At 43.8% G+C, this 15,733-nt stretch overlaps 1 protein-coding gene across 18 annotated transcripts in view; it reads right to left on the bottom strand.

The window, feature by feature from the left end:
* PCGF3 (polycomb group ring finger 3) overlaps positions 1-15,733 on the bottom strand; it is a 108,707-nt gene that overhangs the window by 31,362 nt on the left and 61,612 nt on the right. For 8 of the 18 annotated variants that reach the window (XM_073345787.1, XM_073345786.1, XM_073345793.1 and 5 more), the window contains 2 exons: positions 14,974-15,016; positions 11,822-12,209 (listed from right to left, as the gene is read on the bottom strand). The exons of 1 other annotated variant lie outside the window; for it this stretch is intronic. In XM_073345787.1, coding sequence (XP_073201888.1) covers positions 11,822-12,028 — 207 coding nt within the window. In that variant the 5' untranslated portion in view covers positions 12,029-12,209; positions 14,974-15,016. Of the gene's footprint in view, positions 1-4,597; positions 5,022-11,821; positions 12,210-14,573; positions 14,758-14,973; positions 15,017-15,733 lie in introns of those variants that run through there. 9 more of the 18 variants (XM_073345797.1, XM_073345794.1, XM_073345798.1 and 6 more) reach the window with 6 other exon arrangements.

The raw sequence follows: 15,733 nt of genomic DNA on the forward strand, positions 1-15,733 counted from the left end.
GCAGCAAGATGTCAAATTATGAAGTTCCCAATTACTTAGTGAAACCTAAGACTGGGGTAGTACAGAGGGAAGGTAGATAAGTGGGGACATAATGGTAAATTCAACGTTAATAAATGCATATTAATGCACATTGGAAGGAATAATTCCAACCACTCATATTACTGGGTTCAGTATCACCTGTAAGCACTTAAGCCCAGATTTTACTCCACTCAGCATCACAAGGCTTGAGTCACTTAGGAGGTGTCTGCACCACAATCACGAGGCACGATTGCAGTTTAGGCAGGCATATCCACACTAACCTTAATCTAGCTACTGCTACTAAAAATAGCAGTGAAAATGCAGCAACACAGACCCCAGCACAGATGAGCAACGTGAGTCCTTACCCAGTTTTCTGGGCAGGGTTCTACAGCCCACGTTAAAGCCTGAGATTACAATACTCTTAGGCACTTAGGCCCTATTTTTTATAACTATTTAGGCATTGCTCAGCTCAGCATCACAGTGCCTGACTTAGGAGCCTAAGGATATGTCTATACTACAAACTGCAGTTGACGCAAGCCAAAACAGCATACAGCCGCAAAACTTCGCATATTGCTTAAGCATGTGGATACTTGGCTGCTTGTAGCAGCACTGCACACAGACACGCATTCCTGACGAGCATGTAAATGCAGGTAGGGAATTATGATGTGATTGGACTAACAGAGACTTGGTGGGATAACTTGCATGACTGGAGTACTGTCATGGATATAAACTGTTCAGGAAGGACAGGAAGGCCAAAAAAGGTGGGGGAGTTGCACTGTATGTAAGGGAGCAGTATGACTGCTCAGAGCTCCGATATGAAACTGCAGAAAAACCTGAGAGTCTCTGGATTAAGTTTAGAAGCGTGAGCAACAAGGGTGATGTCGTGGTGGGAGTCTGCTATAGACCACCGGACCAGGGGGATGAGGTGGACGAGGCTTTCTTCCGGCAACTCACAGAAGTTACTAGATCGCAGGCCCTGGTTCTCATGGGAGACTTCAATCATCCTGATATCCGCTGGGAGAGCAATACAGCGGTGCACAGACAATCCAGGAAGTTTTTGGAAACTGTAGGGGACAACTTCCTGGTGCAAGTGTTGGAGGAACCAACTGGGGCGGAGCTCTTCTTGACCTGCTGCTCACAAACCAGGAAGAATTAGAAGGGGAAGCAAAAGTGGATGGGAACCTGGGAGGCAGTGACCATGAGATGGTCAAGTTCAGGATCCTGACACAAGGAAGAAAGGAAAGCAGCAGAATACGGACCCTGGACTTCAGAAAAGCAGACTTTGACTCCCTCAGGGAACTGATGGGCAAGATCCCCTGGGAGAATAACATGAGGGGGAAAGGAGTCCAGGAGAGCTAGCTGTATTTCAAGGAATCCCTGTTGAGGTTACAGGAACAAACCATCCCGATGTGTAGAAAGAATAGTAAATATGGCAGGCGACCAGCTTGGCTTAACAGTGAAATGCTTGCTGATCTTAAACACAAAAAAGAGGCTTACAAGAAGTGGAAGATTGGACAAATGACCAGGGAGGAGTATATAAATATTGTTCGGGCATGTAGGAATGAAATCAGGAAGGCTAAATCACACCTGGAGTTGCAGCTAGCGAGGGATGTTAAGAGTAACAAGAAGGGTTTCTTCAGGTATGTTGGCAATAAGGAGAAAGCCAAGGAAAGTGTGGGCCCCTTACTGAATGAGGGAGGCTACCTAGTGACAGAGGATGTGGAAAAAGCTAATGTACTCAATGCTTTTTTTGCCTCTGTCTTCACGAACAAGGTCAGCTCCCAGACTACTGCACTGGGCAGCACAGCATGGAGAGGAGATGACCAGCCCTCTGTGAAGGAAGAAGTGGTTCAGGACCATTTAGAAAAACTGGACGTGCACAAGTCCATGGGGCCAGATGTGTTGCATCCGAGAGTGCTAAAGGAATTGGCGGCTGTGATTGCAGAGCCATTGGCCATTATCTTTGAAAACTCATGGCGATCGGGGGAAGTCCCGGAAGACTGGAAAAAGGCTAATGTAGTGCCAATCTTTAAAAAAGCGAAGGAGGAGGATCCTGGGAACTACAGGCCAGTCAGCCTCAACTCAGTCCCCGGAAAAATCATGGAGCATGTCCTCAAGGAATCAATTCTGAAGCACTTAGACGAGACGAAAGTGATCAGGAACAGTCAGCATGGATTCACCAAGTGCAAGTCATGCCTGGCTAATCTAATTGCCTTCTATGATGAGATAACTGGTTCTGTGGATGAAGGGAAAGTAAGTGGACGTGTTATTCCTCGACTTTAGCAAAGCTTTTCACACGGTCCCCCACAGTATTCTTGTCAATAAGTTAAAGAAGTATGGGCTGGATGGATGCACCACAAGGTGGGTAGAAAGTTGGCTAGATTGTCGGGCTCAACGGGTAGTGACCCATGGCTCCATGTCTAGTTGGCAGCTGGTATCTAGCGGAGTGCCCCAAGGGTCGGTCCTGGGGCCGGTTTTGTTCAATATCTTCATTAATGATCTGGAGGATGGTGTGGATTGCACCCTCAGCAAGTTTGTGGATGACACTAAACTGGGAGGAGTGGTAGATACGCTGGAGGGTAGGGACAGGATACAGAGGGACCTAGACAAATTAGAGGATTGGACCAAAAGAAATCTGATGAGGTTCAACAAGGACAAGTGCAGAGTCCTGCACTTAGGACGGAAGAATCCAATGCACTGCTACAGACTAGAGACCGAATGGCTAGGCAGCAGTTCTGCAGAGAAGGACCTAGGGGTTACAGTGGACAAGAAGCTGGATATGAGTCAACAGTGTGCCCTTGTTGCCAAGAAGGCCAATGGCATTTTGGGATGTATACGTAGGGACATTGCCAGCAGATTGAGGGACGTGATCGTTCCCCTCTATTCGACATTGGTGAGGCCTCACCTGGAGTACTGTGTCCAGTTTTGGGCCCCACACTACAAGAAGGATGTGGAAAAATTGGACAATGTCCAGCGGAGGGCAACAAAAATGATTAGGGGACTGGAACACATGACTTATGAGGAGAGGCTGAGGGAACTGGGATGTTTAGTCTACGGAAGAGAAGAATGAGGGGGGATTTGATAGCTGCTTTTAACTACCTAAAAGGTGGATCCAAAAGAGAATGGATCTAGACTATTCTCAGTGATAGCAGATGACAGGACAAGGAGTTATGGTCTCAAGTTGCAGTGGGGGAGACTTAGGTTGGATATTAGGAAAAACTTTTTCACTAGGAGGGTGGTGAAACACTGGAACGCGTTACCTAGGGAGGTGGTGGAATCCCCTTCCTTAGAAGTTTTTAAGGTCAGGATTAACAAAGCCCTGGCTGGGATGATTTAGTTGGGATTGGTCCTGCTCTGGGCAGGGGGTTGGACTAGATGGCCTCCAGAGGTCCCTTCCAACTCTGTTATTCTATGATTCTATGATCTGCCACTCTCACTGTGCCACCTGTCACTGTCCAGCACAATACCTTTTGGGAAATTTTTGCAACATATTGTGGGATAGAAATGGCTTGCCCAGGGATCTCTTGGAGCTAGGGGTCGAATTCCCAGCATGCAACTTTCTCCATCCCACAATGGCATCCATATCCCGTAATTTTGACACCACTTTTTTAAAATCCAACAAATCCACGAGTCACTTTTTGGTGCTTGCTATCTGTGACATGCATGGAGTTTGCAGAGCTCTGCACTCTTCTCATGAACACTGCATATACCCAATAAACGATTCTCCTGTATTTGCAGACCTGCAAGTAGTACTGCAGCAATGAGGGACAGGAGGATCTCTCCTAGGACAGCTTGCTGAGAGACACAGAGAAAGAAAATTCAGGATTGCTGGTGGCATTCAAAAAGCAGTTGCAGACTGTGCAGCACTGCTTCTGGGCCTGAGAAACAAGCACCGACTGTACCACAGGTATGGGACAACAAGCAGCAGCGGCTGCAGCACTTTAGGATGCAAAAGGCCACATTCCAGGATCTGTGTGCAGAGCTTGCCTCAGCCCTCCAGCACATGGACACCAGAATGAGAGCTGCATTGACAGTGGACAAGCAGGTAGCAATCTCACTCTGGAAACTTGCAACATGGGACTGCTACCGGTCAGCGGGAAATCATTTTGAAGTTGGAAAATTCAGTGGAGTGTTTTTTGTGCCTGGAGCTTGGGACGCTGTTTCAATTGTGTAGTGCTTGTTGTACATTCATATAGATGACAGGGTTTTTCCTGAAGCTATGAATTCTTTGGTGTGTATTTATAAGTACTGTATGCTTTGACTGACTTGGCATTCTGCAATCTTTGTTGTGAACTAATATAGATAATAAAATTACCCCAAAATAGAACTTTACTGAAGGAGGAGGTAGGGTAGTGTAGAAAACCAATGTGCCAAAAACATAAACCAACCTTGTCCCCACCCCACACACACACACAATGTTAAACAAATTTCTAACATAAAACAAAGAGATAAAAATTTAAAATTAGAAGAACAAATAATTTTGTCTATTTGAATGCACAAATGTAGTCTGTTATGGCTACAGATATATTGAGCTGTGTCAGCCACAGATTAGTGTATGTGAAAGCGTGGTTTTCCTTACTGTCCCCTGACGTGGAGTGATAGGAGTAAGGATACCGTCTGTGATGACACATGATATCTGGGGGGAGAGGGAGTAGCGACCAAGGAGTTCTCCAAGGACTGCAAAGGGTAGAGTCCAGCATTTTTGGACTTGTAGGTCAACCAGGGTCTGCAGCATTTGGGTATGCAGCCTGAGAAAACCCATTATGTCCAGGTGCTTTTCCCTCTTTTTGTCCTGCTAGGACTCCTGGGTCTTTTCCTATCCTCTCTGCCTTTCTCCATGCTGTCAGTCATATTGGCCCTTCAAGCCCTTTGTTCAGTCTGATGCAGCACTGGCTTGAAAGATCTCACAGCACATGTCCTCCTTAGTCCTCTTCTTTTCATCAGGGTCAGCCGTTCTGTGAGTGTGGAAGGGACATCCCTCAAGTCCACCATGCCAGAAGCTGCTGATAAAAACAGACAGACTAAATCCAGTGGTGCCAGTCACATGGAAAGGGAAAGAATTTTCCAAACTCCCTTCCCTTATTCCCATAAATACTTTTTAATAAGAAATTCTTATTGACACTTCAGCTTCAGAATGCATCGGCACAGCATCAATCTCCTGCCCCAGCCACAGTGAGCATGGCCCACGAAGAGCAAGAGTGGGAAAATATTTTCTCTTGCATGAAGCTATAACATTTCAGTCCTTATTCCATGGGTAGGAATATAGGACAATGGCATTGAGTATTGGCACTATTTTCCACAGGTGGTGGTTATTTCAGCTGATATCTCACTCCTGAGCATCACAAAGGTACAGCTGCTACTGGCATCCCGAAGCTGCCATGGCCTGTAATGCTTCTTGCCTGTTTAGTCTCAAAACAGATCCTGGCTCATGGCATGGCTGGAGCCCCCCACATATCTCCCCCTCACTGTTCAAGTCAGGGGTCTGTGTCTTGGACTCCTCTGAGGTATCCACAGTCATTTATGCAGTGCTGGTGGGGTCTCCACCAAATATGGTATCCAATTCCTTGTAGAGGCGGCAGGTCTGCAGCGCAACACCAGACCTATACTTGCACTCTCAGGCCTGGGGTATCCCTGGAAAAGTTCATTCACTTTCACCCAGTACTGCTGCTGTACCCACTTGCCTGCATCATCTATGCAATCTCTGCTCATAGGTGTCCACATTTCTACAGCTGTATTTGCACTGCCTCTTCTCCCCACAAGCCCAGGAGAGCCAAAACTTCATGTTTACTCCAGGCAGGGGTGCATCTGGTGCATGCAGCCCACATGAGTTGGGCAATTGCACACAATTGCTAAGTGTGCTCACCAAGTTGGCCAACTGGAATATTTTTAAAATGCCTCTTCAGGGGCTTTTAAAGGGGGGTGGCTTCCAGTCTCTATGCTCCTGTGCAATGGAGTTTAAAATTGTGACCAGAGTGTTCATACCAGTTAGTAAATATTAACCCTTTTAGTCCTCTTTTCCTTTTTATAGATTATATTCATTTGCATATTAACTATTCTTCATGATATTACCAAAGAGCGTGTTTGAATTTTAAGGCCAAGGTTTTGCTGTTTAATCTGGGAGGAACCTGTATTCAGGAATTTCATGTGACCAAATATTGGGCTGTACTTTATGATGGCTGGCATCGCCAAGTCTGTGGGAAAAATAGATGTGTAGGGAAAGACCCCCCCCCCCCCCGCAAACTACAGAAATATAATACCATAGAACCTCAGAGTTACGAACACCAGAGTTACAAACTGACCAGTCAACCACACACCTCATTTAGAACCAGAAGTATGCAATCAAGCAACAGGAGACCAACAAACAAAAAAAAGGCAAATACAGTACAGTACTTTGTTTAATGTAAACTACTAAAAAAATAAAGGGAAAGATTTGACAAGATTAAAAAAAAGATTTCACAAGGTAAGGAAACTCTTTGTGCTTATTTCATTTAAATTACGATGGTCAAAAGCATTTTTCTTCTCCACAATAAAGTTTCAAAGCTGAATTAAGTCAATGTTCAGTTGTAAACTTTTGAAAGAACACCGATAACGTTTTGTTCAGAGTTACAAACAACCTCCATTCCCAAAGTGTTCGTAACTCTGAGGTGCTACTGTAAAAACAACACTGAGTGATTGATAAGGGGTGCCTAAGATTTAGTTATGCTCTTTGATTAAGTAGGATCTTGTTATTGCAGATATTTTCTGTTATGGATAAAATAAGGATCAAATGAAAGATGTTTAGGTTAACTCAGTAAGAATTAATGGTTGTCACAGCTGTCAGTAATTATGTACTGTCATATAATATTTTGTATTATGTACTGTAATTATGTCAGTACTGGATTATAAATTCCCTTTATTTTATCAAATCATGTAACCCAAAGATAAAGGAAATTCCAGAAGTAATCAGGTAAAAAGAAAACATCAAAATAGAATACAGTGGAAATTAATTGTGGGAAAGCATTTTTCCCCTCCAAAAAAGGGGTTTCTGTGTCTCAGACCCTATTTTAAAAAAAAAAAAAAAAAAAAAAAAAGAGAGAGAGGGGGGTTTGGAAATTAGGTGGGGAGTGCAAAACTGTCAGCATCCCACCAGTTACAGAGGTGAGAGACACAGAGGCCAGCTCCTTCCCTCACATCCCACAATAATGTATCTATTATTTCTGTATAATGTTGTACTAATCTTGGATTGATAATCTTTGACTAAATAATACTGTGATCAATGCGGGGGTGGGGTGGGTGGGAAGGGGGGAGAAAAGTAGCTCCCTTTTATGGACACCCAGCTAGCCAACAGCTATAAAATCCCTCTTCATAGCTGTTCTGTAATTGCTCTACCTGTAAAGGGTTAAAAAGTCTCACTGCTACACATAGGTAAAAGGAAATGAATGGGCACCTGGCCAAAAGAGCCAATGGGAAGGCCAGAACTTTTTAAAATTGAAGGAAGACTCCCCTTTTGTCTGTCTGTTGTCGTACTCCCGGGGAGAGGCAGACAGGGCAACAGCTATGCTGTAAGAAGCTTGGGCCAGGTATGAAAAAATCATCAGTATCATACCTAGAAACTACTCATTTAAAAGCCCAGATATGTAACTAGATCAGGAAATGTCTAGGAAGACGCGATTAGGTTTATCCCTTTTATTTCATTATGGCTTGTGGATTCCTCTGTGCTAACCCCAAGTGCTTTTGTTTTGCTTGCAACCTTTAAACTGGACCTCAAGAAAGCTATGCTTGGTGCTTAATCCTTGTAGTTGCTCTTTTAAAATCTAGCCGTAGCCTGAGTTCCCAGATGTATTTTCTTTCTTTCTTTTTTTTTTATTAATAAGATTTACCTTTTTTAAGAACAGAATTGGATGTGTGTGTCTTAAGAGATTTATGCACATGTTGTTTAATTAGCCGGTGGCAACAGCCTTAGCCTTCCCTCCCCCCCTCCCCCTTTTCTCAGCTCTTCCCTGGATGCGGGGGTGAGAGGGCTTGAGAGTACCCCACAGGAAGGAATTCCCAAGTGCACCTTCCTGGGCTCTCAAAGGGGCTCTGCACTTGGGTGCTGGCAACATCTACCAATCCAAGGTCAGAGAAAAGCTGTAACCTTGGGAGTTTAATACAAGCCTGGAGTGGCCAGTATTATTTTTTAGAATCCTTGCGGGCCCCCACCTTCTGCACTCAAAGTGCCAGGGTGGGGAATTAGCCTTGACTATTACCATTTAAACCTGTTGTTTAACAATCAAATTATTAAAATCAAACACGCAACAGTGTACAGGAACTCCTCACTTAACATTGCAGTTATATTCCTGAAAAATGCGACTTTAAGCAAAACGATGTTAAGCGAATCCAATTTCCCCATAAGTCTTAATGTAAATGAGGGGGTTAGGTTACAGGGAAATTTTTTTCACCAGACAAAAGACTATATTTTATACACACACACAAGTTTTAAACAAATAAATTTAATACTGGTACACGATGATGATTGTGAAGCTTGGCTGAGGTGGAGGAGTCAGGGGGTGGGATATTTCCAGGGAATACCTTACTGCTAAATGATGAACTAGCAATTGGCTGAGCCCTTAAGGGTTAACTCTCCCACTCTACAAGGCAGCAAGAAAGGAGGGAGAGCAAACAGAGACAGAAAGATACACCCTGTGTGTGTTTGAGAGATAGAGATGCGCATTTCCCCTTTAAGTATGAAGAGTGGGGTCAGAAGTACACTGCCTTGCTAATTAGATCAGCAAGCTGAGACCAGACCGCACCTCCCTCCCTCCATGTGTGTCCCCTGCTCTATGGAAGATGGTGTAAGCGGGCTGCAGGAGCAGGGGGACACCCTGAAATTAGCCCCCCTTTTCTTCCCCTCCCTCACACAGTAAGCAGTAAGTCTCAGGGAGCAGCTCCAAGACAGAGGGCAGGAGCAGTACATGGCAGTGGGAAGAGGGACAGCTGAACAGACGGTAATTGATAGCCTGCTGAGCAGCTGCTGCACAGGGAATTTAGGGGAGCAGGGAGCTGCTGGTCCACCCTGGTTCCAACCATCCACCAGCTAGCTGCAACAGGCTGCTCTTCCTGCAAGCTGTGGACAAAGCAGGTGGCTGCCAAATGATGTTAGAAGGGAGCACTGCACAACTTTAAACGAGCATGTTCCCTAATTGATCAGCAACCTAACATTAACCGGGACAACTTTAAGTGAGGAGTTCCTGTACACTGTTACAGAGAATGGGGCACTGTGGGATAGCCTGGAGGGCTGTTGGGGTTGCCAGAGGTCATGCAGTGTCTACACTCACACTACATGGACCTCAGTATGCCGACCGCGCCTCTGTGCCCTTCAGGGAGGTGGTTTTACTGTGTCTTTGTGAAAAGGCACTTACATGGGCCAGAGACAAATTGAGTGTTAGACCATACATGTAGAGAGACACATCGACCTAACTTTGTAGTGTAGACCAAGCTTTATGTCCCATTAAGTTTCAGTGAGAATTAAATTCCTAAATGCTTAAGTCACTTTTGAAGAGAAGACTTAAGCCTTGTAATGTTGAGCTGAACAATGCCTAAATACTTTAAAAATCTGGTCTTTAAGACCTGGCCCTTACTGTGGATGGCTCCACATTGGCAGTCAAATAAAGGAATGAAGTGTTAGTATACAGAAAGTATACCGTATCATTGATTTAACATCTCAAATGCTGTTTTCAATTATCATCACACTGTCTCAAAAACTATACAGCAGACAGAGGGGTTCTGAGCCAGTTAAAGAGTGACTTCTACAAGATTTGCACTAGAAAGGCCCGACACGGTTTCATTTAGAGGGGAAATGAATAAGGAAGACATGAAGAGCTACAGCAATTACTGATATACAAAAAGTAATTTGAATCTTATTCATCCTCCCTCATAGAATCATAGAATATCAGGGTTGGAAGGGACCTCAGGAGGTCATCTAGTCCAACCCCCTGCCCAAAGCAGGACCAATCCCCAACTAAATCATCCCAGCCAGGGCTTTGTCAAGCCTGACCTTAAAAACTTCTAAGGAAGGAGATTCCACCACCTCCCTAGGTAACGCATTCCAGTGTTTCACCACCCTCCTAGTGAAAAAGTTTTTCCTAATAGCCAACCTAAACCTCCCCCACTGCAACTTGAGACCATTACTCCTTGTTCTGTCATCAGCTACCACTGAGAACAGTCTAGATCCATCCTCTTTGGAATCCCCTTTCAGGTAGTTGAAAGCAGCTATCAAATCCCCCCTCATTCTTCTCTTCCACAGTCTAAACAATCCCAGTTCCCTCAGCCTCTCCTCATAAGTCGTATGTTCCAGTCCCCTAATCATTTTTGTTGCCCTCCGCTGGACTCTTTCCAATTTTTCCACATCCTTCTTGTAGTGTGGGGCCCAAAACTGGACACAGTACTCCAGATGAGGCCTCATCAATGTCGAACTGAGGGGAACAATCACGTCTCTAAATCTGCTGGGAATGCCCCTACGTATACATCCCAAAATGCCATTGGCCTTCTTGGCAACAAGGGCACACTGTTGACTCATATCCAGCTTCTCGTCCACTGTAACCCCTAGGTCCTTTTCCGCAGAACTGCTGCTGAGCCATTTGGTCCCTAGTCTGTAGCGGTGCATGGGATTCTTCCATCCTAAGTGCAGGACTCTGCACTTGTCCTTGTTGAACCTCATCAGATTTCTTTTGGCCCAATCCTCTAATTTGTCTAGGGCCCTCTGTATCCTATTCCTACCCTCCAGCATATCTACCTCTCCTCCCAGTTTAGTGTCATCTGCAATCTTGCCAAGGGTGCAATCCACGCCATCCTCCAGATCATTTATGAAGATATTGAACAAAACCGACCCAAGGACCAACCCTTGGGGCACTCCACTTGATACCAGCTGCCAACTAGACATGGAACCATTGATCACTACCCCTTGAGCCCGACAATCTAGCCAACTTTCTATCCACCTTATAGTCCATTCATCCAGCCCATACTACTTTAACTTGCTGGCAAAAATACTGTGGGAGACCGTGTCAAAAGATTTGCTAAAGTCAAGGAACAACACATCCACCGCTTTCCCATCATCCACAGAGCCAGTTATCTCATCATAGAAGGCAATTAGACTAGTCAGGCATGACTTGCCCTTGGTGAATCCATGCTGACTGTTCCTGATCACTTTCCTCTCCTCTAAGTGCTTCAGAATGCAAGAGAAGGTTCAATAATATAAAAACAACAAATATAGGATTAATTAATTAATTAATATACGAAGGTTCATATAATATAAAGACAACAAATTTTTAAAAGAACAAAAGGAATTATCTTGTAGCAATCAGTTACCCAAGTTGATTATGTATTAGGAATAGTATTGAGGGCAGGTGCAAGGAATTATTGATACCAACATAACCATGTGGAATTTTTTCTTGAGAACTATGAAATAGTTGAGTAGAACCCTCTCCCTTGATACTGAGGTGGCACTTACTGTACAGCTCCTCACTCAAGGAGAGTCTCCACCTCCTGCTGGAGGATCTCCTTGGGAGAGTGGTCCCTGAAGATGGGCCTGGAGCAGGTTTTGGAGGAGGTAGAGAATGGCTACAGTTCTGAGTTTCTAAGTGGATGATATTTGGTACCCACGTGTCCTTTGTTACAGCATTACAGTTGTGGGCAAAGTAAGGCAGGTGGATGCCAAAAGGGGAGTTTGGAAACAGGTGGCGTTGGCGTCACTGTCAGGTTGCATCTCTCAAGAGTCCTGTCAAAAGGGATCTTTAGAAGTGAATGAGGCTGGGTGACCGTCATTGAGGTGGATGTAACTGCATACCTTGACCTGCACCCTTCGATGCTTGCGTGGTGAATCGTATGGCTGCTGGTGATAGAAAGGCTGGGGAAGAGGCCTTGGCTTATGTATGCCTGTTTGTGTTACCTTCCTCTTCAGGGACAGGATATAAATGCCCAGAGACCAGAGGGCTGTCCTGGAGTCATTTAATGAGTGCAAAGACTGTTTTCTCATTAAAGATATTGGTTTCATCAAAGGGCAAGTCCCCAATGGTGTTGCTCACAGTTCAACAGGCTCCATGATAAGTCCCCAGTTTATAAACTGTCTCTTGGAGGAACCCCTTCACCTCTGCAAGTATCCATAGTGGCATCCAAGCAGTGTTTTCAAAACAGCGTAGGATTTGTTAGTCAACTGGAACACAGCACTGGAAATCCTTAGGTTAGCACAGAGAAATAAAGGTTAATGCATAGTCAAGCCAGATCAATTCACCAGCCAAGCAGTAGTGAACTCCATTTTCAGGCTCTGTCTCTCTGATTTTCTTATTCAGTCCCAGTAGACAGCAGCCTGCTTCTTCCAGAAATTCACCCCCACCTGAAACCTTAGTCTTTTGCTCTCAAGCTGGTGACTCTGCTCAGCTTCTGGGTCATTGTTTCTAGGGTTTTCCATTGTCTCCTCAGATTTTCCACTGATATGGGTCTGCCTGCCAGTCTTTTTAATGACCCAGTCAGTCTGCTCAGATAGACCTGGGGTTTTTATAACATACGGCTTCCACAAACCCAATCTTCCTACCTCCACAGCATCTTAGTTGTGGGCGATCAGCAAGCAGCAACAATTTTCAAAGGAGGGAGGCTAAGGAGCTGGTAGAGGATTGCTCAGCCAATGCAAGCAATCCAATCTAGCTTTGGCACTGAAAAAGGAGTGCTGAATAATACGTATACATTCAACATCATACAGCCATCTCACAATTTCTGAGTATTGTAACATTCTAAGACAAGTTATTATAGTGCTCACAAGTATCACCTGGAGCCTTGCCTGGACTGAAGTTTAAATGCAGTTATATATATTCTGTTTTTAATAAATAAAAAGTATCCAAACAGAGACTAAGCACCCTGCCAATTATTTAAAATTATGAATACAAAGCACAATAAAAATAATTCACACCTACCTAGCAGCAGCAAATCAAATACTAAGGCATCATATTAGCCTATTTAGGCAATATTTGAACTGAATTTTCTTACCATTTGGACTTCTCTCCAACTGCAGTGAATACCTAGGAGAATCTAAGTTCCTTCGCCAAATCAAAGTATAAATTAACAACTCTCTATGATCAATTAATGTAGCGTGGCCACACTAGGTACACTGTTGTGTTAGAAGACTGGCAGCATATGATTCAAATGGAAGTCAAACACTAGCTTTGGCAAGAACTTGAAGTAGAATGAGGATGTAAATTCAGGCTTTCAGGGTCTGGAGCTGAACTGCAAGCAAACTAGACTGCATCTGAGATATTTTAATTGTCATTGTAGGGATCTGTATGGGAGAAACTTACCCTGCGTCTCTACCCCCCATTTAAGGTGTTTTAGCAATAGTCCAAAACAGCAGAGACTCCCAGACAGACCAAACAATATGTAACATTTTGCCAAATATTTTTATGATCTAGTGACTACTGAGGGTTGGACTTGAAAACTTGTATTCTTAACCTAGCAAAGGCACAAGTGCCCAAGGTCATGAGAGTTAACATATGTTAGTATTGTAATCTAGGTTCATGGACTATAAAAATAAGACACTCTGGACTTTACAGTAACTCTTTCTAACTCTGATAATCATAAAACCTTTGTAAACTCTAGGACAGACCTGAAATTAATCTGAGTCCAAGTTGTTCAAAGAGGGAACAGGACGCCTGAAACATAGGTCAGCCCTTGGCAAAACTGAGCTCTGGTGAGCCAGCCTTTCAATTGGGAGGTTCTTGAAGACCTTGACAATGGAACTTAATAGCAAGTGATGCCAGACTCTTAGTTAACAGATGGAGAGTCACTGCTAACCCAAACAGAAGCAGTTTATACTGGGAATGGTCATTGTTCAGTCTGAAATAAAGGTAATACTTGTGGCCACGGTGGAGAAATGTGAAACCTCCCGAAGTTTGAGAGTTCTGAACTAATCCTGACAAAAAAAGGGAAAGATTATAGCTGTTACTTTGAAAAAGTTGCTGAGCTCTCACTGCACTGAAATTGGTTGACTCTGTTTTCTTTTTGTGCATAAGGGGAAAAAAAACACTATTCTTGTGAAGTTCTCCAAAACCTGGTTCTATTGCTTCGAATTGTAGAAAGAACACTTTTCCTGTTTGAGAGTCATCCTTGAAATGGATAGGAAAACAGTAGGGTGAGGTAGCAGCATAGATTTAAATTGTAGAGGATTGCCATCTCTAGCATCTGTAAAACTAAATTTAGAAGTGATAAATGTACCAAATCTTGGGAGGGAAAGGAAAGCAGTCCCCTAAGAGATGCAACATGGAGGCCAAACAGGAATCAAAGAGCAATACCAAGCTCCTTCTCAACATACCTAAGTTATTGCTTTGATAGAAGCTGTGGCTGGAACCAAGGCAGTTGAAAAGAGTACTGGTGAAGATATGATTTTATTGCTGGATCACTGGGACTGTTTTACAGTGCTTTTTGCATCTGATACCCCGAGTAAGCCAGTGGGGGTGACTAACAAGGGTATTTGGAGTACAGTCCCATCTTAAAGGAAGAAAAATCTTTGACTGGGGGGGATTGGCTGGGTGTTAAGTTACAGTCCTAGTCACCTTGTGGTTTCCCAGAGTATTGTTCTGTCAACAATAAAGAGGTCAAGATCATCAAACAGAAGGTTAAGCAGTTTATTCTGAACCTCTTATAGAAAACTGAAGATTTTAAGTGGCAACAGTGTTGAGACATTCTTTCTGGTGAAATTGAAAGCCTTCTGTTCAGATATGCGAAGAAACTCCGGCTCTGAAAATAGAATTTTACTTTTTAGCGTGGACTATAGAAGTACTGCCCATAGATTTTGAGAACCCATTTTGGTCTAGTGGAAGTTCAGTTTGGAGCCTCTTCATATTTTCTGGGACTTGAGTACAGGACAAGCAAATGGACATCCCTTGAAAGAATGGCCTTGTCCCCAATGGCATACATGCTAGTCAGGAATATTTTTGGCTATATGAGGCATACCTCTTAAAACTGCATTTCTTTTCAGAGTCTGCCATCCAGAGACCTGAAAAGACAGAAAAATAATCTGAAAGTTAAACACTAAAGCGGCCAGAAATCCAACCACCACTAATAAGATTTAGCTGACCAATTTACCTAATACTAATCTAAATTAGCTAGTAACAGTCAGCAGCAAAATGTGTTACTTTTTGTAGAGAAAAGGAAGGAAAAACCCTGACATAGTAGTAGAAAAAGGAATTCTGGGAAGCTCTCATATGATGTTCCTTAACATGGCTCATCATATCATGGGAAATTACTTAAAACTCAAGTGTTTCTGTCACCATACAGTGGCAAGGAAGACCAATATCCATTCATCTGCACAAATCCATTCATCTGCACAAATAAAACAATCACAAAAAACTCAGCGGGACCAAAAATTACATGCTTAATTTAATAGACCAATCATTTCCCATCTGAGGTCAAAAGATTTTGGACGAGAGACAGTTTAACAACCTCCAAAGTGAATTTCAGTATTTCAATTTTCAAGTTTATTTTTAAAAGCTTAGGCTCTGTCTACACTACAGATCTTACAGCAGCACAGCTGTACCACTGCAGCTGCGCCGCTGTAAGGTCTCCCGTATAGCTGCTGTATGCCGATGGGACAGAGCTCTCCTGTTGGCATAAGGAAGCCACCCCCAAAGACGGCTGGTAACTATGTCGGCGGAAGAGCATCTCCTGCCAACATAACGCTGTCCACACCTGTTCACTGTCAGTGAAACTTATG

Source organism: Lepidochelys kempii, chromosome 5, assembly GCF_965140285.1.
Source record: "Lepidochelys kempii isolate rLepKem1 chromosome 5, rLepKem1.hap1, whole genome shotgun sequence".
NCBI lineage: Eukaryota > Metazoa > Chordata > Testudines > Cheloniidae > Lepidochelys > Lepidochelys kempii.